Here is a 25,125-nt window from a genome sequence, read left to right as displayed (position 1 = left end):
TGAAATTGTACATAGAAATTAAATGATTACAGCGACACTTTTCTTGCCTGTGGCTATGCATACAACCTTTAATTGTATAATAGCTTTTCATTTCAACATTGGCTGGAATAAATATTCTAATAAACAAATAATAATGAATTTATTATTATCATGTAATCCAATAAAGTGAAACTTGTCGCTGGCTAAAATAAGGATCCCCCCCCCCCCATTGTGTAAATTTAATGAAAAGGAAAATATTTTTGGAATACTTGTCCTTTCAGTTGCATTTCACAACTTCATGACTTTAACTTTTTACTCACTACTTCGTTTTGAAACTTAAAATTAACTTTGTCCGTCAATAATTATTTTTTATAGATAATGCATTTAACATCGTCTTGCTCAAACTTATTTTATTTTTTTTCTCAAGCATATTTAAAATTGATTTTGTTTTGACTTTAACATCCTTAAATAACGATAGTTTTCTCCTTGCAAGCTTTAAACTGATTAAAATTATTTAATGTTTAAAAACTAATGAAATAAAAGATAAGGAGAATAGCAACCCTTCTTTAAGAAAAATAAAGCAAAGTTTATTTTTTTTCTGAATCAATGATACTATTTTTTTTGTCTGTTTGATCTCATATTTTAGTTTTATCTTTCTCCCTATCCTTAGCTTTAAGGTGTCATTTTATGTAAAGGTATTACGCATAGATGAACACAAAAAAATGTCTAATCTGAAATCTCCATTTTAAATACCTTCATTAATACTAAAGATAACTAATATTTTTTCGTCTTCCCCTTAATTTTTTTTTTTTGGGGGGGGGGGGTCTTTCCATGTACTTAATTAAAAGGAATTTGTAGAAGCTCGCTAATTTTAAGCAAAAAATTTGCAACCGTGCTAAGGTATGCAAAAGAGAAAAAGAAAAGAAACTTTAACAGATTTCCAAAAACATTCTTTTGCAGGGATATTTTAACACATTATTAGGGTACTTAAAGTATGGGTTTTGCTGTGATTTCATGTTATTTAAGATCTCTAAAATGCGCAACTATTTGATGATGCGGCATATAATAAAAGATGAATAGACAATTGGAACGTCATGCAAAACTGTCAAAAAAATATATATACATATCTAACGGAATGGTTATACCAACTTCCAGGGAATCTAAGCATTTATTTTTAAAGGGGGTAAGATTATTTTATTTAAAAGCTATAAGGGTCCGGGAGGTAATTAAATGTATTTAAAATAATTTGAGGGGGGTAAAATGAGGGGTATCATAAACACCTGTTTATCCCAAATTTTATACTTCTTCATTGTTTGGTTTTTTATGTATGAACATTTTATAAAAGTTAAAGGGTTTAAACAATAGTATGATGTATGGGCGCAATGATTTGCCATGACCATTATAATAACATTATCCTATGCAGGTTATATGGGATATTAAATCAACCCCCTTCACTTCCTAATAAACATAGTATTCATATTAAAGTAAAAGAATATAGGGAGCAGTGTGAGGACCCTGTCCCTATTTTGTATTGGGTCTTTGAAATCAGCTAGTAGCGTCGAAAATATTAAGAAAGCAGAATCTCTACATAAGAACAGAAAGCAATTTACTAGCAAACAAAAAGGGTTCCACCCCTTACACCAGAGCTGGATCTTTAAATCATTTCAATGGTGATCTAAACCACCCCGCGCGAAATTTCAGCCAATCACAGCGGCGCATTTTAAAAATCAGCCGCTGTGATTGGCTGAAATTTCGCGCGGGGTGGTTTAGATCACCATTGAAATGATTTAAAGATCCAGCTCAGGTAGTTTTCTAGATTATACATCTATCCTAATATATAAAGTAGTAAGCTCTGTTATGTCTGTAGCGAAGGATCTCGATAACCGCTGAACCGATATAATCATCTTTTACAGTGAAGCTTCTTACAGGTCTCGGGATGGTTTTAGGCTAAAATATTTTTATAAAAAGTCTGGGTAGGTATGGATTAAAGCTATTTTTCTGCCCTTCCATATTTTTTCAATATAGAGCACCTAAAAACTAGTGGCGCAGAGCCGCTAGTACTAATACAATTGTTGTAGTTATGTTAGGAAAAAAAATTTACTTTTTAAATGTACAAAGTTCGGCCTTGAAAGTAAATTATTTTGGAGGGGCTATTTAGTGTTTATGTAGTTATTATGTCTTATGGCATTATATCTTATAAGACTATCTATATTCACCACAATCAACTATGTGTCGGGTTCATGCCAAGAGAACAACCTCCAGTATCTATAAAACCAAAGAAACAGGGTAAACAAAATTAAGGGAAAATTTAAGAAAATTAGCAATGGTCAAAAGATGAAAAGAACTGTGAAAATCTTAAAATGAGATAATAGTTACAATAGTATAAACAAAAAACTTTTAAATGTATGTTTATTTGAACACAAAAATTAAAGGTAATATATTATTTTGACACTTTTAAAATTATGACTCCAAATAACTGTTCATTTCAAATTGCATTTGTTTGGGAGTTATCCAACAGTAATTTTAATATTGTGTGTTAAAAATTCTTTGTCTCAGAAAGATTTGCAGATTTTTCAGTGTAGTTCAAATATTATATACTACACTGGTACTACTAATCTTTAATGTTAATTTAATATAGATAAAGAAATTATAATAATACATCCATTTTGAAAAGGGTTTGTTTTGCCCCTAATAGTGATATGGGTAAAATAGTATAAAACCATCAAAGATATGCATTGACAATTTTTCTCCGAAAATATGAGGTAATTTTTGGGATATTTTGCTTCAAAAAACATTTATTACTCAAAATTGAAATTGTAAATAGCAGTTGTAAGTATGAATTCCAGTTCAAATAAAGATTACTATGCACCAATCATTTTAGTAAAGTTTCCTAGGGATAATCTTTTTTATGAAGATGCATGTGTACAGTGTAAGTATAATTGTGCCAACTTAACAAACCAGAGAGCTGTGCAATAATTATGAAAACCTTGCTAATCACTATTGGCATCAACTTTGGAAAAATGCTGAAGATATTTTAACAAGGCCGAAAAAGAATAGCATTTATTAATTCATGATTATTGACATACGATTAAGCATATTTCTTATTATTAATTAAAATGTACTCTTTTTCTTATCATTGGAAGGATTGTTTAATGAATTTTATTTTATTTTGTGCTTAAATGTTCAATCTAATTAAAAGGAATCATAGTTGAAAACAATTAATGCAGTTCAGAGATGTTTTAAGTAAGATTGGTATAGTCACAAAAACACAATCATTTTCAAGTATATCATTTCAGAAATTTCAAGAAATTTTGTTCAATAACTACACGGTAGAAAATTACAATCTACTTATTTTGACAAAAATACGATAAATTGAAACATGTTGGTTACTATTTTGTCAGAGTTTGGCTCCTGCTGGGAGAAAACAGTCCGGCGAGCAATAAATAATACACAACCTCTCTGTACTAACCAGGGAGGGAGGGGACAATGGCCTGTTCATTACACTATTCCCCAAAGTTTTATAATAACGTTTTGTTATTTGTTGGCTTAACAACTTAAGGGACTCTTATTGAATACTGATTAATTGATTATTTGGTTCCTTGGTTGAGTGTCATAACGTTTCAACGACTAATTGTAATCTACAAGAGGTAATTTTGTGAATAAGCATTGGTGATGTACAACAATTTATCGGCCATTGTCTTATCCCTTTAGATCCCTGGTACTGACCAAGGTAACCATACATGGAGTTGCAAAAGGGGGTTTAAAACTAATAGAGCATGTTTAACGGTGTTATTTAAGTTCAAATATCATTATCTAATTTAGCATATGCTTTTGAAACGGAAAAGTTAAAGCCTCAAAGTTATCAAGCATAAAAAATTGGGGATAAATGAGAAAAATGCCTAATATTCAAACCACATTCTTCAATAATTTACGGAAGATTTGTTTTAAAATTTTAAATTCCAAATTCCAAAATTATTAGAAAAAATTCATTTTTCGATTTCTTTTTTAGAGGAAAAAAATATGATCAAAATTAAGAAAAAGAAATAAATCGACAAAAAAGAAAGTTAACATTTTTCGACATTTTTATGATTTATAGTTATTGAAATTTTCTCTATTTGCCATTTCATACTTTTCTGATATTTGTTTTTTTAATGGATGCTTTAGGGAAAAAGGATTATAATAAATTTTTTTTTTTGTGCAAGAACAATAAATCAGCAATTACCGAAACCATATGAAGAATAAGACAGATATGTTTACAAAAATATTGATTAATACTTGCTGGATTAGAACTGGTTCTAGGCCATACTTAAAAATTATAGATAGCGTCGTTTTAAAGACAAATTTCTACGAATATTATAACAAAAATCCAACAATTTATACCAGTTTTGCTAGCCCAGTTAGGCCGGTGGTTTTAATCTCATAATTTTTCATTTTTATATCCGCGGAAAGCTATCTATAATAAGATAAGATAAATAACTAATCTAGCATTTAGGCTTGGATAACAAATGTAGGGAAACCTAATCCTTGAAGAACAAAAATTGCAATTTAAAAAAATTTCTCCAGTGCTACTCACCACAAAATTGTTGAAGTGTATATTGTTATAACACTACAATAGTTATTAGGTAATATTATGTTAAGTGAATTAGCTACTCCTAAAGTTAGGTGTAGGAAGGTACTGCAGTCTTTCCAATAGACTGACAATTTTGCATTATAAGATACTAGCGGCAACGCCTTAATGTGCCTCTAGGGGCACTTAAGTTGGAGGAGGTTTAAGGAAGTCGACTACTTTTGATTTTTAGTTTAAAAAGAAAAAGAGAAAAAGTTAAAAAATTGCAGGGAATAATTTTTCTAGGGATTATATCTCTTAAAAGGGTGGTAGTGCCCTACCCCAAAATAGTTACCAGGACCTTTGAGAAGCTACACTGCACTGTAAAGGAGAACCATATAGATTCAGCGGTTAGCGAGATCCATCTGTATAGACAGAAAGAACTAGATATTGTAACTTATATATAAGGATTTAGTAAATATTGATTACAGGTTCATATTTCTCTTAATATTACTGTATAACACTTTGCTGTTTTTAATTCATGCAATTTTTTATTGCTGCACTTATAATGGGCATAATTTTCCTTATTTTCTTTTAATTATTGCTTTTATTTCATGTTAAATTGGTGATTTGCAAAAAAAATAAACATAAAATTATGGTACCTACAATAAAAAAAAAGTTTATTGCTAATAATAAAAAGTAAAATGCAATTTTTTTATAAAAAAAAACTGTTATTTTCTTCATAGGGTAAGGCATATTTTTATGGAAATTTTGTCCTTGTTAAAATTCCAAAGTACAAAAAATTAAAAGTCAGTAACAAACCAATATTCCATGAAAGTCACTTTGGCGGGTTTTATAAGATTTGTTTTGTGTAAAATCACATTTTGTATAACCATTTAACTGTACTGTTATTATAAATATACTGTATAACTGGGAAACCAGCCGTTTAAGAAATTTATGTGTGGAATGTGTGTTTGGAATTTCTTAACCGCGACAAAATATTCAGAAAACTTTTTAATTAAACACCTCGACCACTGTAATGTCTGGGAGTTAGTTTCATGGCTTTATTTGTCCAATTGTATTAAGATTTAGCTTAAAACCTGCTGTAAGCAATAGAGTTACTCTATAAATAGTTTTTAGGTAGGTAAGATGTAGTAATTGTAGTTTAATAAATGCATTTTTTCAATTTTCAGAAATTATATTCAAGATTAACATCCGATGGATTAGAACCAGTTTTTAGTCATACTGAAAAATCATGTAAAGCATCGTAATACAGGCAATTTTCCATGTATATTACAATAAAAATCTTAAAATTAATAATATTGTAATATAAAAAAAAACATTTCTTACCTTGGAGAATGGGGCACAGAATGTATAGGTAGAGACGCCGGGCCAGAGGCGAAGCTAGAATTGAGGCTGCTCTTGTCATCCCCGCGGTCAATGGATTGAGATCTAGCATTGGTCATCATGTTTATCACTCTATTGTTTTAGGTTAATTATTACGTAAAAGGGGCGGATTTTATTTTAGCTAGCTACAAGTTTCACTTAATTAGAGTACATGATAAGATCCAAGCTATAATAAATCTATTCTTCTATCCACCTCTTTATCTATCAATGCCCCCTGCGTAAATATAGGCGGAAAGACAGATACAAAAATACATTTGTAAAACTAAAAATTACAATGACAGCCGAAATATTAGTATACCTAATAATAGGTCCATACAGTGCTACCATTAATTTTATTTAAAAGAAAATTCAAATATTTAAAAGCAAACAATTATTTAAGAAAAATCTACCCTTACTAAAATATATGACGCTATTCATTATAAGTAAAACTTTTAATTAAAACAGTCCAAATACTTTTAGTTGCTATTAGCTAATCTATAAAACGATTTATTGGGTGATTTTAAATGGACGCCTACTAATAATTGACATTGATGTAGCTTGTCGTTTTGCCAAATCATCAATTTAACCAAAATGTATGTAGTTTTGGTATCAACAAAAAACTACCAATTTTTATTAGTTTTTAGAACATATTGTAGAAAATTGTTATAAAATGATAGGCCAGCATACATTTTATTATTGGTTAATATAAATGTATTCTGGCCTATCATTTGTCATATTTTAAATAGCGTCATATTTTATTAGGTACTATAAACTGCTTCAGACCAATTTAATAATTTTTCTTTTTTAATTCCAAACATGTCAATGTGCCATTCATATGGAACACATTTTTTGATTCAAAAGATCTATGTTACATTTAGAAAACACTAATCCATACATACATGTGTTTGTTTGTGTTTTATGACTTGTCATTATATAGAATCATGTGTAGTTTGGACACAGGGACGGATGGCAGGGACAATGCCAGATAAAATAGTCCCATCTTCCCCAGAGGATCTGACAATTGCCGATAAATTAATGTACATCCCCAACGATGGTACACATAATACCCCTTCTTTAGATGAAAATTTACGGAGTAAACGTTTAAACATTCAATTAAATGAATCAAACAATCAAAATTCATTAAAGTTCCCAAAGTAGTTAAGTCAACGAATAAGAAATAATTATTATAAAACTTTGGGGAGTAGTTTAATAAACAGCCCATTTAATATGCGGGGTAATAGCGGTGGAGAATTTCTTTCAATGTCATATCACTGTATCTATGAAATTGGACTTTTTTGTAATAGTATTGTCATTATTTTTGCAATTTCTCTTTTGTTAATGATAAAACATAAATTCATGTACTGAGTAACCTTGATACACATAAATATCTATCTATGTATGTCTCTATCTATCTATGTACCCATCTCAATTTGTCTAATCTTCAAAATCTATTTGTCTATACTATAGTAAGTCTGTCTGTTTTTCTATTTTTATCCATCAGAACGTAATTTCTTCAGGGATCTAAAAGGATAAGACAATTGCCGTTTAATTTGGTACATCCCCAATGATAATACACAAAATGACCGCTTTTTAAAATTAGTGGTTAAAACGATTGGACACTTAACTTAATGAACCAATCAATTAAAATTCAAGAAAAGTCCCCAAAGTTCTTAAACTAGCAAATAGTAAAACTTTGGAGACTAGTGTCATAAACAGCCAAATGTCTCCTCCCTCCCTTAACATCTTGATCTAAGAGTGATAAACAAACCTAGAATGGCAGGCATCGCTTGCATTTGGCGGCTTCGGCAGCATCCTTCTGCCAACAGACATTCGATGTATCGTGTTATATCTGAAATCATTCCGCTCCAAATTTTCCATAGATTCCCAAAACTCCAGCGCTTTTGGTTTGTTATTACTATTCTTGCTGTTCGCCGCAATTTTGATGTTGGCATTATCAATGCTTAAATCATTGCCGCTTTCAATATCATCATCATCGCCATCATCGGATGGTTTTCGTGTGGGCAGTGTGTTGCTGCGGTTGCGTTCGGGGATTTGCGGCAGCTTGCGGCCCGAGCCGCTGCGGACAAAACCTTCGTTGGTGAGGCCGCGTTGTAGGCCGATTGTTGGTGACCGCGGCGAGGCAACGCTGGATGTGTTACTTTCGGTGGATGTATTTGCAGTGCTTGCAGACGTTGAGGTTGATGTGTTTGTAGAGTTAGCTGTGCTTCCCAGCATGTTGACATTCTTGTTTAAATTATTAAAATGTCCGGGGGGAGGTGGCAGCGGCCCCAAGGGAAGGACAGGAAGGGATGATGGTCCATTACTGTTATGGGGGTGAGGTCGGTTGGCAATTATGGAGGACATTGTTTGAGTCTCGACGCTGGTCTTAGGACTTTCAGCTGGTTGTCGCTTCTTATACCTGGAAAAATTATCATTTTTATAATTTTCTTTTCTGTAACACTTCATTTAAATTATATAGAGGGGATTTAAGAGCAGGGATCTAAAGGGATAAGACAATGGCCAATAAAAAAACAAAATTACGATTTCCGTTTGGACACTCAACGTAATAAACCTACCAATAAAAATTCAATAAAAGTCAACAAAGTTGTTAAGACAACGAATATGAAAACTATGGGGACTAGTTTAATAAACAGCCCAATGTCCTCTCCCTCTCTAATTAAAGCGTCACCCAACTAACTGTAGCTATTTAACTTAAAGGCTTAATTCTCCACTATGCACGACAAAACTAGCCTAAAACCTGTCTAAGACAAATATTACATTAATGTTACCTGTTTACAACATCGTCATTGTCAGCAACTCTGCCATTGCCAGTTGTCTTGTGGATGTTATCTTGATTACTATTGCTGTTACTATCCATGCTAGTATCATGATGTTTGACAGACTGTGGTTTGTAGTGTGCTGCTAGGGCTAGGATCAGCCGCATTACCGACTTCAGGTTTCCTTCTAACAGTTCCCTAAAAAATGAAAAAAAAATCAAGTTGTCTAATCATCTTACTTTCTTGCTGATATGGACCTCATTTATTAGTTCTTTTCGTTCAATCAGGGTGAGGGGATGGAATAATAAGGGTGGATGGGGAGTAATTTTATTTTAGCCAGCTGCGAGCACCACTTTATCAGATTACACGATAATCTGGAGCATCCTTCAAGTAATAATAAATCGATCTAGCAATATTATTATCTTTCTATCTATCCAACAATCCATCAGTCAAACTATTTATCAATGTGTATTTTACCTGGCTGTAATATTATGCATCTTGATATGTTTAGTCCCCATAAACTGAAGCACTCTTTCTAAATTTTCTCTCATCCCTTGCAATGATTCAGGCTTGTACTGGATTCCATACAATTCTTCCCCAGCTAAAACAGAACAGTTATTTTTGATCGTATTACAGACAGCTTTTCGTGGATATCAAAATGATAAATTATTATATTAAACCCAGTTTTTTTTCCCCGAGATGCCGAAGGAACGGCCAGCCCAATAGAAAGTAGGTACAGGGTTCCACCCATACTTTTATTCAACCCCTGCCCCCTTTATTATTTTACTTTAAAGTTTAAAGAAAAAAAAACTTACATATAATTTCAATAAGCTGAGCTAAAACTTCTCCAGATTGAAGGTCAGTCCTCAGGTCCTTGACAGGTTTGAGTCCCGGCCGTTTCCTAAGCTGTGAGTTGACCCAGGCGATGTAGGCTTGCAGTTGCTGTGTCCATTCTAACCAAGATACGGAACCTAATAAAAAATGAACATATAGAACACTAAAGCCAGGAATGGTAATTTAATAATATTATAAACAGCTTTCCGCGGATATAAAAGTGTACAATTGTAAGATTTAAACCAGTTTTGTTCACCCCGAGATGCCAAAGGCACAGGCTAATAAAACTAGTTTTAATATTATGATTGTACATTTTTATATTCGTGGAAAACTGAATATAATACTATACGATACATGATTTTTCAATATGGCTTCTAATCCAGCGGATATCAATCGGTTTCGAAGCAATGCTGGAATAAATTAGATGAAAGGATGAAATTCTATATTTCGTGATTTTCAAATAACCAATTATGTGTAGAGATTATACTATTGATACCTGAAATATTTTTGCTATCAGCCAGATTGCTGCGTTCTCCACTTTCTGTCCTTTGCGGATTTTCCGGATTCAGCGGCGGATTTTGATGTTGTGGTTGTTGTTGATCCCGCAATCCTTTCGGTGGCGGCGGTCTTTGGTATGGGGGCAGTGGCGGCGGATTGCTGTTGTCAAACACCGGCTTTTTGGCGGTAATTGGCGGGGGTGGCGGTTTGATGTATTCGGGTAACGGCTCACGGTCCCGCTGTTTTTCACTGTTACTGTAGAGGCCTTCAAATTCGGGCTTTTTGTACGTTTCGGCGGTAACGCTTTGGCGGATTTTTTGGCGGGCGTCGGGGTTGTTGGACAGAAAGGAGGCGTCGACAGAAAAATATTTCTCATTTTGTTCTTGGGGCTTGTGCAGCTGAACCATTTGTTGAAAACCTTAAACATGAAACAATTAAGAATTTACATATCTATCCATGTATATATAGGGATAAGACAATTGCCTATAAATTAATGTACATCCCAAATGATTACCCCTTCTGTAAATTAAAGTAGTGGTTGAAAATTTTGGACACTCAACCTAATGAATCACCCCATTAAAAGTCAATAGAAGTCCCCGAAGTTGTTAAGCCAACGAATAAGAAAACGTTATCATTAAACTTTGGGAACTAGTGTAATAAATTGCCGTTTTATTGATCTTATGCAACACAAATAAAATTACTTTAAGGTAGATTAAGATGATCTTAAAAATTACCTTTGACGGAGAAGTATTTATTTGGGGAGGAGGGTGACCGCTTCACTCCACTTTCAAATGAAAATTGTCTTGACTCTTCATGGTAACCTAAAAATTAGTCAACTACAAGTTTCATTTTATTAGAGGAGATGATAGTATGCTGTAAGATCCAAGAAATAAATAATATATTTATTGCATATAGATGTTTCTCTATAAAGCAAAATGCATTTGTTCTGCCTGTTTTGGCGATCTTTTACATCAGACCTTACTCCTTTTTTTATTCTAAGATTCATTTTTATTGTCTTTTCAATTTTGTCTACTGTTCTACTGTTCAGACTGGCTATTAATATCTGGATTAGAAATGATTCTAAGCCATACTGAAAAATCAAAAATCATATATGGCATCGTATTTCAGACAATTTTCCACCAATAATAAAATAAAAATCATGAATTTGATACTGGTTTTAATCTAATAATGTTTCATTTTAATATTCGCGTAAATCTGTCTATAATACGTAGTGATTTATGTTTTCTTAATTCTTCATATGTCCTGTTATAATATTTATTTACTTACCTAATGGTGACTGGCTTTGGTCAAGCGTGTGTTGAGTTCTATCCCCACCTGGTGACTGAACCTGGGACTGACGGTGCTCCAACTGCTGCCGTTTCAACACGATATACCCTGAAAAATAAAAGCTTAAAAAGATTCAGAAACGTTCAGGCTTTTTATTTTGATGGGGGGGTATAATAAGGGGTTTCGAAAGTTTGAGGAGGGTATTATATTTCTAAAAAAATTGTAGGGGTAAAATGTGGGCTTTCAAAGATTGATGGGGGTAAAAATACCTATACCCCCACCCTCGGACGTCTATATATATGCATGGGTAGATAGAAGGATAGTTAAGATAGATAAACAGACGACACTTTCAAATTTTAATAATTATTACAGATTTTTTTTGCAATCAATAAACAAGCAAAAAATAATTTAATCAGCGCGGCTGATATTAAATACTAGTTAATTTTTTTTTTTTAAATTAACTTTTTTTGAAAAAAATTTTATCTAAATATTTATAATACATAAAAATGAACTTTTAGATAGCCATAAAAGATATTACATGATAATATAAAACATTAAAAAAGCTTAATGTAAAATTTCTATTTATTGGTCAGTGAACTTTTAAATTTTAAAACCAATTGAAACTAGTGTTAGGTCATTATGCATTTAATTGTCCTATTATATAAAGTAGTATATATATAAACACTAGAGTTGGCTCGATATAATTATCTCCCTATTGGCTAGTTTTCTATATGCATATCTATTTCTCAATAAATCTATTTTCCTCAACCGGCATTACTATCTAAAAGAAAGTAAATATTTAATGATTTAAATGATTTTTAAAAGATTTTTTTAAATTATATTTTTTTCTTTACATTACCATCACCAAAGGGTTAATGATGATGATTACAATTTTAGTTTAATATTTGAACACACAAAATGTCGCCACAATCGAATTCTTTTAAAACATAGTTTTCTTAAATTTATCATATTATAAATTTAAATTTTCTTTTTTATGATTAGAAATTAAATACATCAATATAAGGTAAATAGCAACATGAAATGAAAAAAATGAATTTATTTTTAATAAAGTAAAATAATGGGTCTTATCGTTCTGGGTAATGAGAGTTTATTATGGATTATTGGAGCACTATGAGTTTTAATCATATATTCCTTGGAAAACTTGAGCTCGTTTATAGACATTTATTTCCTATATAGATCTGACATGGATCTTGAAGCAATTAAGCAGGCCGTTTTGTACATGTTAAAAATTGGAAGATTTCATTAAATAAAAGTAATCGCAAATATACTTAGTAAATAAGTTACTTTTTAACATTTTATTAATGGCAGACAATTGTTTTACAATATATGATTGCATTTTGAATCTTTTTAAAGAGACTAAATTATAAGTAAGAAGTAAGAACTATGTGTTATGAAGTAGTATGGTCTGTTAAAAAATTGTTTCAAGAACTCGCTAACTACTGAACCAATTAAATTCTCCATTTCAGTAAAGCTTCACTTAGGTCCTTGAATGGTTTTTGACCCATTGTATTGCCTTTACCCTCCTTTAACAAACTTAAGCTTGATAATGTTTTAACGCTATATTTCTTTCCCTTCCTCCCCTAGAAAATATAACCCCTAGATGATATCTATAATATGAAAGTAGCTTTATGTCTGTCCGTATGAAGCTTAAGATCTCGGTAACCACTGAACCGATCGGATTCTACTCTTCAGGGTATATACATATTGATCCTGTGGTGGTTTTAAGCTATTTTCTTGGGGGTGGGACATCCCAACCCCCCCCCCCCCAAAAAAAAAAAAATGAAATTTCCCCCCCTCAAAAAAAATAGGGGGGGGGGAGTATGGTTCGGAACCAATTTTTTTATTTTTTATTTTATTTTAGGGGCGAAACCGCTAGTTTAATATAAAACGATCGCTAAATACACTAGATAACGCATGGGCTACACCTAATGGTATAAAATTGTTTATGTATAGGATAACCACATTTCTCGTATTCATTCGAATCCGGTGGATAGGAACCGGTTCTCATTCATACGAAAAAACTATGTCTAGCATCGTAATATATCCAGCTTTCTACGAATATAGAAATGTACAATCATAAGATTAAAACAAGTTTTTTTAGCCGTTGCCTTCGGCACCTCGGGGCTAAAAAAACTAGTTTTAATCTCATAATTGTACTTTCTATATCCGCGGAAAGCCGTTTATAATACGATGCGAGAAATAACTATTAAACCACCTATGTGTTATCCGTAATGGCCAATAAAATTCTTACAATCACTTTTATAACACATGAAAATTGTTAAATATAATATTAAAATGATTACTATTTAGTTAAATGTATTTTTTCTTAATTAATTTTATTTAAGTAAGAAAGGAGGGAAAGGACACTTAAGCTAAAATTAATATAAGCTCTTTTCTTCTCCCAGATTTTAGTACAAGATTTTTGATGTCCAAATTGTTTTCTTTCTATATCTCATTAACGGTTCTCTGTGCTCTGTATTCTAATGAGCCGTTCTGTGGTTAACGAGATCGTAAGGGACAAACAATAAAACTACTTTATAATAGCCTCTAACTATTTTGTCTAGCAAATAAACATGTCCTAATTATAGAAAAGTCTGGCTTAAAAAATAAAATATGCGGACCGTGTGTAAAGGATATTATTATAATATTTTGTTCAATATGAACCTACCTATTATAATTTACAAGGGTTTAAATTTAGGGTTTAGATAATAGTGTTCAAACATTTCCGCTATTTAATTTCATGAGATTTACAGGGATCTAAAGGGACAAGACAATGGTCAATAAATTCATGTACAACCCCAATGATGATACACAAAATTACCCTTTCAATTAGATTACATTTAGTGGTTGAAACGTTTAAAAACTCAACTTAATGAACCAACCAATCAAAATTCAATAATTGTATCCAAAGTTGTTAAGCCAAATAATAAAAATAAAACATTTTTATATGACTTTGGGGACTAGAGTAATAAACAGCCCTAGTTAGACGTACTGACCTACCTTAAAAATAAAGAGTAGATTCGCTACTATTTTAAATTTGATGGAATAATAGAACATCTATATAATAAGTTTGTTGTCTGAGCACCTAGTAATTCTAAATTTGTTTACATAGACATCTTTCTATCAAATTCAAGAGCAAAGGATAGGTAAATGATTTATAAAAAAATGTTTAGCAATTAATTCATAGACAAATGATATAATTATTTTCTTTAAAAAAAATGATATTACTGTATGATTTGATGTTCTTTACTATCATGGATATTACCATCCCTGTTTGCCTAATAAAATATGACTAGTTGGTTCTTATTATACACTTCATCAGACACCAGTTATTTGCTTTCAATTAGATTGATAGATAGATAGAGATATAGGAAGATAGATAAGTAGATAGATAGGTAGATAGATAAGAAGATAGATAGGTAGATAGAAGGATAAAAAGATAGAGGGTTAGATAGAAAGATAGATAGATAGAAATAAAGATACATAAACAAATATTTGCCTCTCACCTTTTTCATTTGATGCTTCAGGTCCATCCGCCTTCGCCAAATAACCATGCGACGACCAATGCGCTAGATCCGCCTGCGACTGACCATTCGCGGCGCCGCCGCGTTGACCGTTAAAATCCGCCTGGCCGCGGGAATTTGAATGGTTTAATTTGCTGCTGCGGTCGCCGTTGTGCGAATCCATTGTGTTGGAGTTGATGCCATGGGGTGGAGGCGGCGGTGGCAGCTGCTGTTTGGGGCGCATATAGGTCTGTGCACGATCCCCGGCGCGTGAGTTGTTTCTGTGCATGGCGTACAGGGAGTCGCTGGGCAGGGCTTCGGTTCCCTCATTCTAGTTGCCAGGTTGGGATTACAAATATGATTATAATGAATATGATATTAGCGTTAATGTTAATATGTTTTTGTATGTGCATCTGTATACAGTGTTAGGGATCTAAAGGGATGAGACAATGGCCGATAAATTGATGTACATCCCAAAAGATGATACACAAAACTAACCCTTCTGTAGGTGGTTTGAACTATATAAACAAACCAATCAAATTCGATAAAAAGTCTCCAAGTTTGTTTAGCCAACGAATAAGAAAACGTTAATATAAGACTTTTGGGACTAGTGAAATAAACAGCCAAATGTCCCCTCTCTCCCTAATACACGTATAGGTAGATAAAAGTAAAATCAAAAAGTAATATTACCTTTATGGAGAGAGAATATAAGCCTTTATTGCATAAAGACATACAGAATAGGAGATGCTAAGCCTTAAAAGACACATTATGCATGTTAAAATTTGAAAATTCAACGAATTATTACAAAAAAATGCTTCAAAATGTAAAAACTTGTGAAGACAAAAGAAACCAAAAAGGTTATTCTGTGGATTTTTTTACAACTTGAACATAATTTGAGTATTGTATATGGCAATGTTTTTGGTTAAAAATGACGTTTCAATTCTGAAAACGTCACCAATATATCAGAAAATTATCTTGTGAAATAAATGCATGATAGGGATATGTGTTCTAAAGAAAATTGACCAACGTGAAACAATATTTGAACCACAGAAGTACAAATTGCGCTACTATTATTAAACAAAAAAGTATTTTCGATAAACTCTACATTGACATAGAATCAGAGTTATCAGTTAATAAAAAAATTTACTTTATTATCATTGTTTAAAATATATAAAAAATTAATGAAAATTTAAAGACAATTTGAAATAAGCTTTCCAGTATGGCTTTCAAACTTATCAATATCCGCTGAATTAGAACCGGTTTTCAGCCATACTGAAAAATCATGTATAGCATTGATTACCGACAATTTTCCACGAAAATTGAAATAATACGCATAAAATTGCACCTTTCTTTGCTTTAGTGACTTTTTTCTAAAATCATATTATTTTTCATAAATTGAACAGTTTAACTGCATATGATATAATATAAATCACCCTCTTCTATAACTAATACCTTCATAAAATACTCTAAAGATTGCATTATTACAAAATTATGAAGCAAATTTTTCTCATTTTTTTTGTGTATGAGTGAAAATGCGCCCGCTAAACGCATTTTTCCTACACATTTTTTTTTCATTTTTCTATAGAATTTGTCAGTTTTGAAACTCTGGCCCCGGGGTGAGTACAAGGTTGGTTAGGGAAATTAAAGGAGTTTTTACTTGCAAGTTGAAAAGTTAGGTATTTATGGATAATACCAGTTCATTGACAAGCAATGAAAGTAAAAAAATAGAGGAGGCACTAGCTATATGTAACCTTACCCACGGGGTGGGGACCTTGTGCCGGCTTTCAATTAGGAGTTTGAATATCAGCCATTAGCATCGGGAATAAAAACACAGCTAAGTCGCTACAAAAAAAGCAGAAAGCAATTTGCTAGCAGACGAAAAGGGTCCTCTCCACTTAGGCCAGGTAGATGTCTGGGTTGCAAATCTATACTTATACATTTATTAGCAAGCATATATGATAGAACCTATTTAAGGTCAAACTTCTGGAACTATGAGAAGCTAAATTGTAAGGAAAACCGTATCGGTAAGCGAGATTCTTCGATACAGACAAACATACAGATCCAAACAGATCCTGTTACTTTTATATAATAATTTTCTAAACTTTTAATTTAAAAACCTTGGTTCTAAATGTGTGTAAATGTTATATTTTCTATTGCTTATTGAAATAAAGTAGTTAAAATTGGACCTAACCAGTAATTTGCTTTTGTATTTATGCATTTTTATGTAATTAGGAAATATCATGCTGAAAAATAATGTATAACATCCAGCTTTAACAAATAATAAAATAAAATACATGAATAGTCCCGAGGTTTTTCTTTTTATGATTTTTCATTTTAATATCCGAAGAAAGCTGTCTATAATATGATGTCTCCAAAAAAGTCTTACTGAAGCCAATTACTGATCTGTTTTAGTCAAAATGTTTTAGTCTAAATATAAATACATCTTATTTGGGTTTTCTAAAAAAAAATCAACCAATTTATAAAAATAATTTAATCAGATAATTTTTAATTTTAATGTTCTACTGTAATTTTTGATAACAATGGCATTATCAAAACCGCAAATTTTGTAACTTTAATAGATTATTTTTTTTGTAACAAGTAAGAATTTGTTTGTACACAGTTTGTTGAAGAATGATGTCTGTCCTTTTGTTTGTTTGTATGTTCCTCTGGCCCAAGTTTCTTGTTTATAAACAGTTGATTTATTTTTGTTTGGTGTGGCACTTTCTTAACCAAAAAATCGGAGATAGGGAGCACCCTCTCCCAAAATACCTTCAAACCTTCCCTGGACCTATGAGAAACTACATTGTAAAGGAGAACCATATCGGTTCAGGGGCTAGCGAGATCCTTAAGACAAACAGACAGAGATCCCATTACTTTTATAGAAGAATAGATATTTTTTTTCTGGTTTGATAAAAAATAACTAGAAGAGCTCGACTCTTCGACATTATATAATGTGTCAAAACAATGAACTTTTTTATCCAGCCACATGTTATGTATTATGTTATAATGTCTTACATTACATTTTTATGTAAATTTTAATTGCTATGGTTTGCATTTTTTCTTTGCTCTCTATACATTGCAATGGTATCAATTAAAAAGAAGTGTTTCCTCACTTTTTGTTTAAACTTTTGATTAGCAAAATATTGAGTTTTGCATCATATTTTTCTGCTGGTCAAAATGGTTTCCTTTTAATTAACTTATAATACACATTACCAAGTTTGGCTTCAAAACCAATTAATATCCGCTGGATTAGAACCGGTTCTTTCTCAGCTTTACAAAAAAATTCATGTATGGCATCGTAGTCATAGACGTCCAAGGGGGGGGGGTAATGGGGCGATTACCCCCCCCCCCCCATTTAAAATGCCGTAGGCACCCCCAACCATTTAGGAGGGGGTGTTTACCCCCCCAAACAATTTTGGGGGGGTAAATACCCCCTCCAAAATAAAAAATCTCTAATAAAAAAAGCGCGCATTTTTAATACTATATATTTAATAAAATTTAAATTACCCCCCCCAAAAAATTTTACCCCGGGGGTAAATTTTGGGGGGGATAAACTAAATTTATCCCTGCCAACAGATTTTAGGGGGGGTAATTACCCCCCCCCCCCCCCAAGCAAATTTTACCCCCTGGGTAAAAATTTTTGGGGGGGGTAGAAAAAATTTGCGGCGCGCTTCGCGCGCCATTTTACCCCCCCCTTAATAATTTTCTACCCCCCCCCCAAATAAAAATCTTGGACGCCCCTGATCGTAGTATAGACAATTTTCCACGAATATTAAAATAAAATTCATAAAAATTATACCAATTCGGCCAATCAGGGCTAAAAAAACTGGTTTTATTTTAATATCCGCGGCAAGCATAAATAATCATTATTTTGTTCTAAATGCTTTTTCGAGGGTGGAATTTTTGCTGGAAAATATCCAAATTGGTTTGTTGTTTTAAAGAAATATAAATAATTTTTGAAGGGCAGTGTTATATGCAATTTTGCTAAATAAGATACAATTATTAGTTTATTAAATCATAACAATTTTTCCTCCAAAGACTTTACTTCAACAATGTCATATATGTCCAAATAAAGAGCAGCTTTAAACAGCTTAAACATTTTCAATAAGAAAGTGTAATTAGTAAATTTCTTTACATGAAGCTAATAAAATCAACAAATTGTGTTTAAAGATTTTCAAATAAAGACAGACGTACACACAACCACCTTACAAGTTTTGAGTAGCTATGCTCATCAAAATATTTCAAGTAAAAGTTATTAAATTTTATGCATAGAAGTTATTTTTTTTGATATGTTTGGCATTTTTATGATATTTTAATTGAAGAGAAATCAATGGATTTTTAGACAGGCTATACTTAGGAGCGCACCTATGTTATATGTCCGTTTGTCTGAAGGGTTATAAATATGATCTATTTGCAGGTGGTTCTTGTCTTATTCCTATAACATATTTTTTCTTTACTGATGTATACTTTTATATTATCTATCAAATCTAGCATGTGATAGATTATGAAGATCATAACTTATACAGGGATTTAAAGGGATAAGACAATGGCCGATAAATTGATGTACATCTCCAATGATGATACAATGAATTAACCCTTTTGTTGATTACAATAAAGGATTGAAACGTTGGAAACTCAACTAAATGAACTAACCATTCAACCAAATCCAATAAAAGTCCCCAGGGTTGTTAAGCCAACAAATAAGAAAATTCTATTACAAAACTTTTGGAACTAGTGTAATAAACAGCCCCTTTTCCCCTCCCTCCCTGTACCTTATATGTATATATGTATATATATATATGATATATAACTAGACCAATTTTATCTATTTCCTGTAATTAAAGGTTATACATTAAATACAGGAATATTTAACTAACACAGGAAAAATAGTTGACAAATTGACTGAAATTAGAGTAAAAAGAATTACAAGAAAAACTATTTGACAACAACTTGAAATATCTTATTGCTTAAGAAAAATTATCAACGCAAAATAAATAAAAGGAAACCTATCCTATAAGTTTCATTTTCTTATCATTGGACAACTGTTTATGGAGAATGTAAATTTTCTGACAAATACCTATCCCTTCAGCTTTAAAAGGATGGATGGATAAATTTTGGGGGCCCCGAAGCCCTCAAAACTTCCGCTATAAATCAAAATAGTACTGCTAACTTCTTCCTTTCAAACCAACCAAGAAATAGTTTTCATCATATCCTATTATAGACAGCTTTTTATAGAGGGGCCAAAGGTCTGTGCTAACAAAATTAGTATTAATTTTATGATTTTGGCTGTAAATATTTGTGGAAAATTTTAATTCTAGTTCTAATCTAGCGGATATAAATCGGTTTTGAAGCCATACTGGAAAGAATATTGGTCTTTTGGAACCATGCAGTTTTGATTTTAGAAGAAACCTTTTTTTGAATAATTGAAAAGTTTTTAAAAATCCTATCTACAATTTTTGGTATCTATTTTTAGTTGCAATGAATAAATACCGATTGTGATATATACTGTTACAATTAGGGCCTCTAGTTTCACATCAAGAGAAATAAAGGAAGTCTCTAAGATAGATAGTCATATAGATAGTAGGGGGGAGATAGTGGGAAAGATAGCAAGAATGCCAAAAATATGAGGATTTTCTCACAATAAAAATAGCTTTTTTGCCATGATTTATTTACATGCAAAAAAAGATCACTTTATCATTATTAAATATCAAGAAACCTAAAAATAATGCATTAGCTTTTGAGAAAATTAAAACTAAATCTTTATCTTTACATAAGTATATCAAATTATACCTTTTAAAAAAAAAAAAACTTAGGCTCTCATATCTACTGTATTCATTATATTTTCTAGTCGATTTTAGAAGATTTTCTTAAACATTTTGTGGATTTTTATTTGGAGAAATTTGAATGGAATTGAATGAGTAAACTTCCCCCTGTGAGAAAATTCTGACTTAGAAAAGTAGATTAATGTTTCATAAGAAGTTGCTATTGTTTCCGAGAATTAACTCCAACATTTATAACATAAACAGGGGTGCGACTTTTGAAGATGAAATATTCTTAACTAAATAAAATAATTAAAAATCCGACTTTGATATGTATTAGATTTTGGAAAGATTTTGAAATGACTCTGACATTAAATTCAAACAATAGAGGGGGAATAATAACTGAATGTCCCCGCGCTGTGGACATTGTGCCGACTTTTAATTGGGTCTTGGAATATATACCAATAGCATTGGGAATATTAACACAACCAAGTCGCTACAAAAGAGCAGAAATCAATGTGCTAGCAGACGAAAATAGTCCCTAACACAGGATTCAGGTAGTTGTCTGGGTTATACATATATTATAGATGATCTATACTTAATATATTTATTGTTAAGCTAGGATGTTTTTGTCATATTTCACAAGGCTGGAGTTGGCAACCTCCTTTGGTATTATAGAGAATGAAACCATTTCCTGAAGTCCAATCTGGGCAACAAGTGAGCTATGCCTGTACATAAGTCATAAGCCAATGCAATCCCTCTTATTTCAGATACTGCATATTTTTACGTCTTTGACATAGTGCATACAATTTTTTATATCTTTTTATTTATAACCATACAATATATGATTAAAAACGCTATTCTTAAAAAGGAAAAGTGGAATAAATTGTTAACAAGAAAAATAAATGTTTTTGCTGTGTTTGCCAATAAATTTAAATAAAACCGATAAATCTTTATAAATGTGTAAATTCTAAAACATTAGATGTGTCTCAATAGAGAAAATGTAGAATGACCATCGACTGCTTAAAAATATTTTACAATAAATATGATAGGCAGGATTATTTTTGATTCACAGAAAAGCTAGAGGCTAAAAGGGTTTCTTCATATAAAAATTTACCTATCCCAACAAAAAAATAACTATGATAATTTTATATTAGAATACTCTAAAACCTCTAATATCAGCCCCTAGAGTGTTTTGAATTAAATTTAAGGCTAGGCTTGACATCTATTCATTATAAATTATACAACTTTGCTTCCTGATAGGACCTTAGATAAAACAATATCTACCATTTAATTAAATCATCCTTTTTAAGTTTATCTTCCTTTTTTGGAAGTTTTGAATTTGATATTTCATTAAATGTTATTTTATCATCATTTCCTTATTTAGTTTCATATAACAAGAAATCTTAAATCCTGATATATAAAGTAATAATTGTTTTTTGTCTGAAGCTTAGGATCTCAATAACTACTGATAGATTGGGTTTTCTATTTTAGTTATGCTTCACATTGGTACTGTTATGGTTTTATTTAGGCTATTTTGTTTTCAGATTGAAGTCTTTTTTCTTGTCCCTCTCTGTCCCTTTTTTTTACTATTGAAAGATTTTTGTGTTTAATTTAGAAGATTTTTTCATTTTTGTAATCATTGCCTGGTCAGGAGAATGTCGTCTTTGCATTTGTGTTGACCGCCATTCTGGCTTCAGTGGGGGGACGGGGGGAGGCATGTCACCCCTTCCCTCACCACCAGCCCTCCCCATCATAACTGGGGAGGAGGGAAGACTGTCCCCGAAAAGGGGCAGGGGAGGGGGTATTTCACTGAGTAAGTTTTCACTGGACAGGGCAAGGCCTGTATTAGCTGGATGGGGCACTGCTAACCTGAAAATAATTTATCATTTGATCATTTTGTGGTATATGCAAATTAAAAAGAAGATTTTTAAGTCTTGATATTTTAAAAACTACGTGGTAGAAAATTAAAATTCTTTTAAAAATATGCTATATAAATGTAGATTAACCATTTAACCAGGATAAAATATGTGGTTCACTAAATTAAGTTCAAATGCATTTCGTGAAACTACGCCTTTGATTTTATATATTTAAAATGTTTCTTTTTTATTCTATGTATTCTTTAATTTATCTCATATGAGCAAACAGATGTTTTACAACTAAAGTATGTCCATCAGTCCATCATTTCCCAAAGTAAGTTAGATCTATTATTACTTTGATCTTACACCGAATTATCATGTACTCCAATAAAGTTAAACTTATTACTCCATCCTCTCCCTTTTTACTGGATGAACGAACTGACCAATAAATTATATCTATGTTAGCAATTGACGACAATTTTTCCCCTGTCATAACATATGGAAATTTTTGTTCTTGATTATAAAGAAAATTTTTTTGCCTACCTTTGTCCAACCCTGGAGAGAGTCATGTTGTTTCCATTCTCCTTGTCTGTTTTATCCTGTCCTCCTTGTCTCTGAGCAAATATGCCAAACTTTTTCGGTGATGGTGAACTTGTGCTGTCCTTGTTTCTGAAAATAGAATATTTATTAGGTTTGTGGTTAATATTATACAATTAAAGTAAGAGAATAGAGAGGGCACGAGCCATATGTAGCGCTAACTACGAGGTGTCCCGACTTTTAATTGGGTATTTGAATATCAGCAAATGGCAAAGGACAAGCAGCCGAGCCGCTACAAAAGATCAGAAAACAATTTGCTAGAAGACGGAAAAGGTTCCCACCACTTTGGCAAGGTAGTTGTATATACATCTATCTTTACATCGACACTTCATCTAGAAATTTAGGCTTCAAACAGCATAGGATGAATCTAGAAGGTATTTTAAATTCTAAAATATTGGCGGTATATTGTTTAGTAAACAATGAAAATCTACTTCATAGTTGTCTTCGTAAATATGGTTTTAGCTGTTCTACGATAGACAAATTTGTACTTGTTATTGCAACTGTATTAAATCTTTAAAAAATAATGAACAATCAAAATAGATTGTGAAGCCAACTAGTTGAATGTATCAGGAATCAAATCTAAAATTAAAATGATATTAAAATCATTTTGCCAATCAATATATTTCTTTGTCAATTTTGCCATTTACAATTATTATGCTGTAGACAACTATTTTTGTTTCATTTTACATATGATGTCAACCATTACAACTAATAATTTATTAACAGCCTTCCTTGTTGTATCTTAAATCTTTTCAAAAATTCATTCTAATTTAATACAGAAATTTTTTTGAGAGTACTTTTTAAGTACAGTTTTAAAATTGTAGTTTGTAGTGAATCTTTAAAAAAAGAATATGTATGTCGCTAATAGACGCAGCAATAACAAGCTAACAACAAGTTAATAGACAATTTTCCCCAACGTGCTTAGTTGATCACATACCCCCCCCCCCAAACTCTTATTTCGAAAAAAAAAGAAAATCAGGGGAGTCGGGGTTTCATTAGTTTATGTATTACTTTAGCTTAGATTAGTATATCTTATATTGGTTACTGGGTAACCCCACAGGGGTAGGAAACCGCAGGTAAAGGTCTCATAAAAGAATAGCTATGCTTTTTAAAAAAAGTAAGTATGAAAATGTATTTGTTTATTGTCCGCGGATTAGATTGTCGTGCCCAGATAAGAAATGAAATAATTTTCTATTTGAAATCATGATAATAAATTCCATACACAAGGCATAAGCTTATTTGTTTTCAGTCACATTGAGCTTTAAAAACCGTTTAAAGGCCTGAAATCTTTGGCTATGTTGATAAAACAAGAACAATACTGACCATAAGCCTATACATTACAATTATAAATTTACTTTCAGTTTGTTATTTAGAGAAGCTGTGTTATTTATAACTTCAACAGTTAAAAACAACTTCGTGATTATTAAATACATCATTCTAGATTTAGATTTTTTGTAGTATGAATGTTGCTTTAAAAATTAATTTTCCCATTATGCAAAAATCATGAATAGCATCGTAATTTAAAAATATTCCACGAATATTAAAGTAAAAATAATAAAATTACTACCAGTATTGTTAGCCCGGGTCTTCGGCCCCTCGGTTTAATCCTACAAAACTTATTTTAATCTTAGATTTTTCATATTAATATCCACCGAAACCTGTCTCCGATAAGATGCGATAGTGAATTTTTTTTAACTCGAGAGGGAAAATAGCATATATTTTGCCGCGAACCGTGAATGGTAATCTATATTTTGAATTTAAATTGTAATTTAAATCTATCTCGAGAGATTCTTTGATTGTTTTGGATTGAGGAAGGAAAGATAAACTTTCTCCTCTCATATCATCAACTAGGAGGATTATATCCATAAGAAGCGCAGCAATAACAAGACCAGTTTCTCAATAAATCACTCAATATGATTATTTATAAATTTTAGCAGAATAATGTATAAACTTTTTGTTTAAAAAATAGGATACCATTCGCAAAATAGCTAACACTTTCCTAAACATTGTGGAAATCAGTTGAGTAAATAAATAACTTAATACTGTTTCTTTTATTTTATCGAAGCAAAAATATCCGTT

At 31.7% G+C, this 25,125-nt stretch overlaps 1 protein-coding gene across 2 annotated transcripts in view; it reads right to left on the bottom strand.

Annotated features, from left to right (window-relative positions):
• LOC145328062 (dixin-like) overlaps positions 1–25,125 on the bottom strand; it is a 62,469-nt gene that overhangs the window by 11,385 nt on the left and 25,959 nt on the right. For both annotated transcript variants that reach the window (XM_080171616.1, XM_080171615.1), the window contains exons 2-12: positions 22,993–23,118; positions 22,237–22,462; positions 14,835–15,162; positions 11,308–11,415; positions 10,755–10,841; positions 10,019–10,438; positions 9,504–9,659; positions 9,166–9,289; positions 8,701–8,886; positions 7,680–8,330; positions 5,876–5,977 (exon numbers count right to left, since the gene is read on the bottom strand). In XM_080171616.1, coding sequence (XP_080027742.1) covers positions 5,876–5,977; positions 7,680–8,330; positions 8,701–8,886; positions 9,166–9,289; positions 9,504–9,659; positions 10,019–10,438; positions 10,755–10,841; positions 11,308–11,415; positions 14,835–15,162; positions 22,237–22,462; positions 22,993–23,118 — 2,514 coding nt within the window. The remainder of the gene's footprint in view (positions 1–5,875; positions 5,978–7,679; positions 8,331–8,700; positions 8,887–9,165; positions 9,290–9,503; positions 9,660–10,018; positions 10,439–10,754; positions 10,842–11,307; positions 11,416–14,834; positions 15,163–22,236; positions 22,463–22,992; positions 23,119–25,125) is intronic.

This window comes from Acartia tonsa, chromosome 9 (genome assembly GCF_053477335.1).
Source record: "Acartia tonsa isolate MP-2025a chromosome 9, ASM5347733v1, whole genome shotgun sequence".
NCBI classification, from domain to species: Eukaryota; Metazoa; Arthropoda; class Copepoda; order Calanoida; family Acartiidae; genus Acartia; species Acartia tonsa.
The sequence above is the reverse complement of the archived record's forward strand: the minus strand, read 5'-3'. Positions and strand labels throughout refer to the sequence as shown.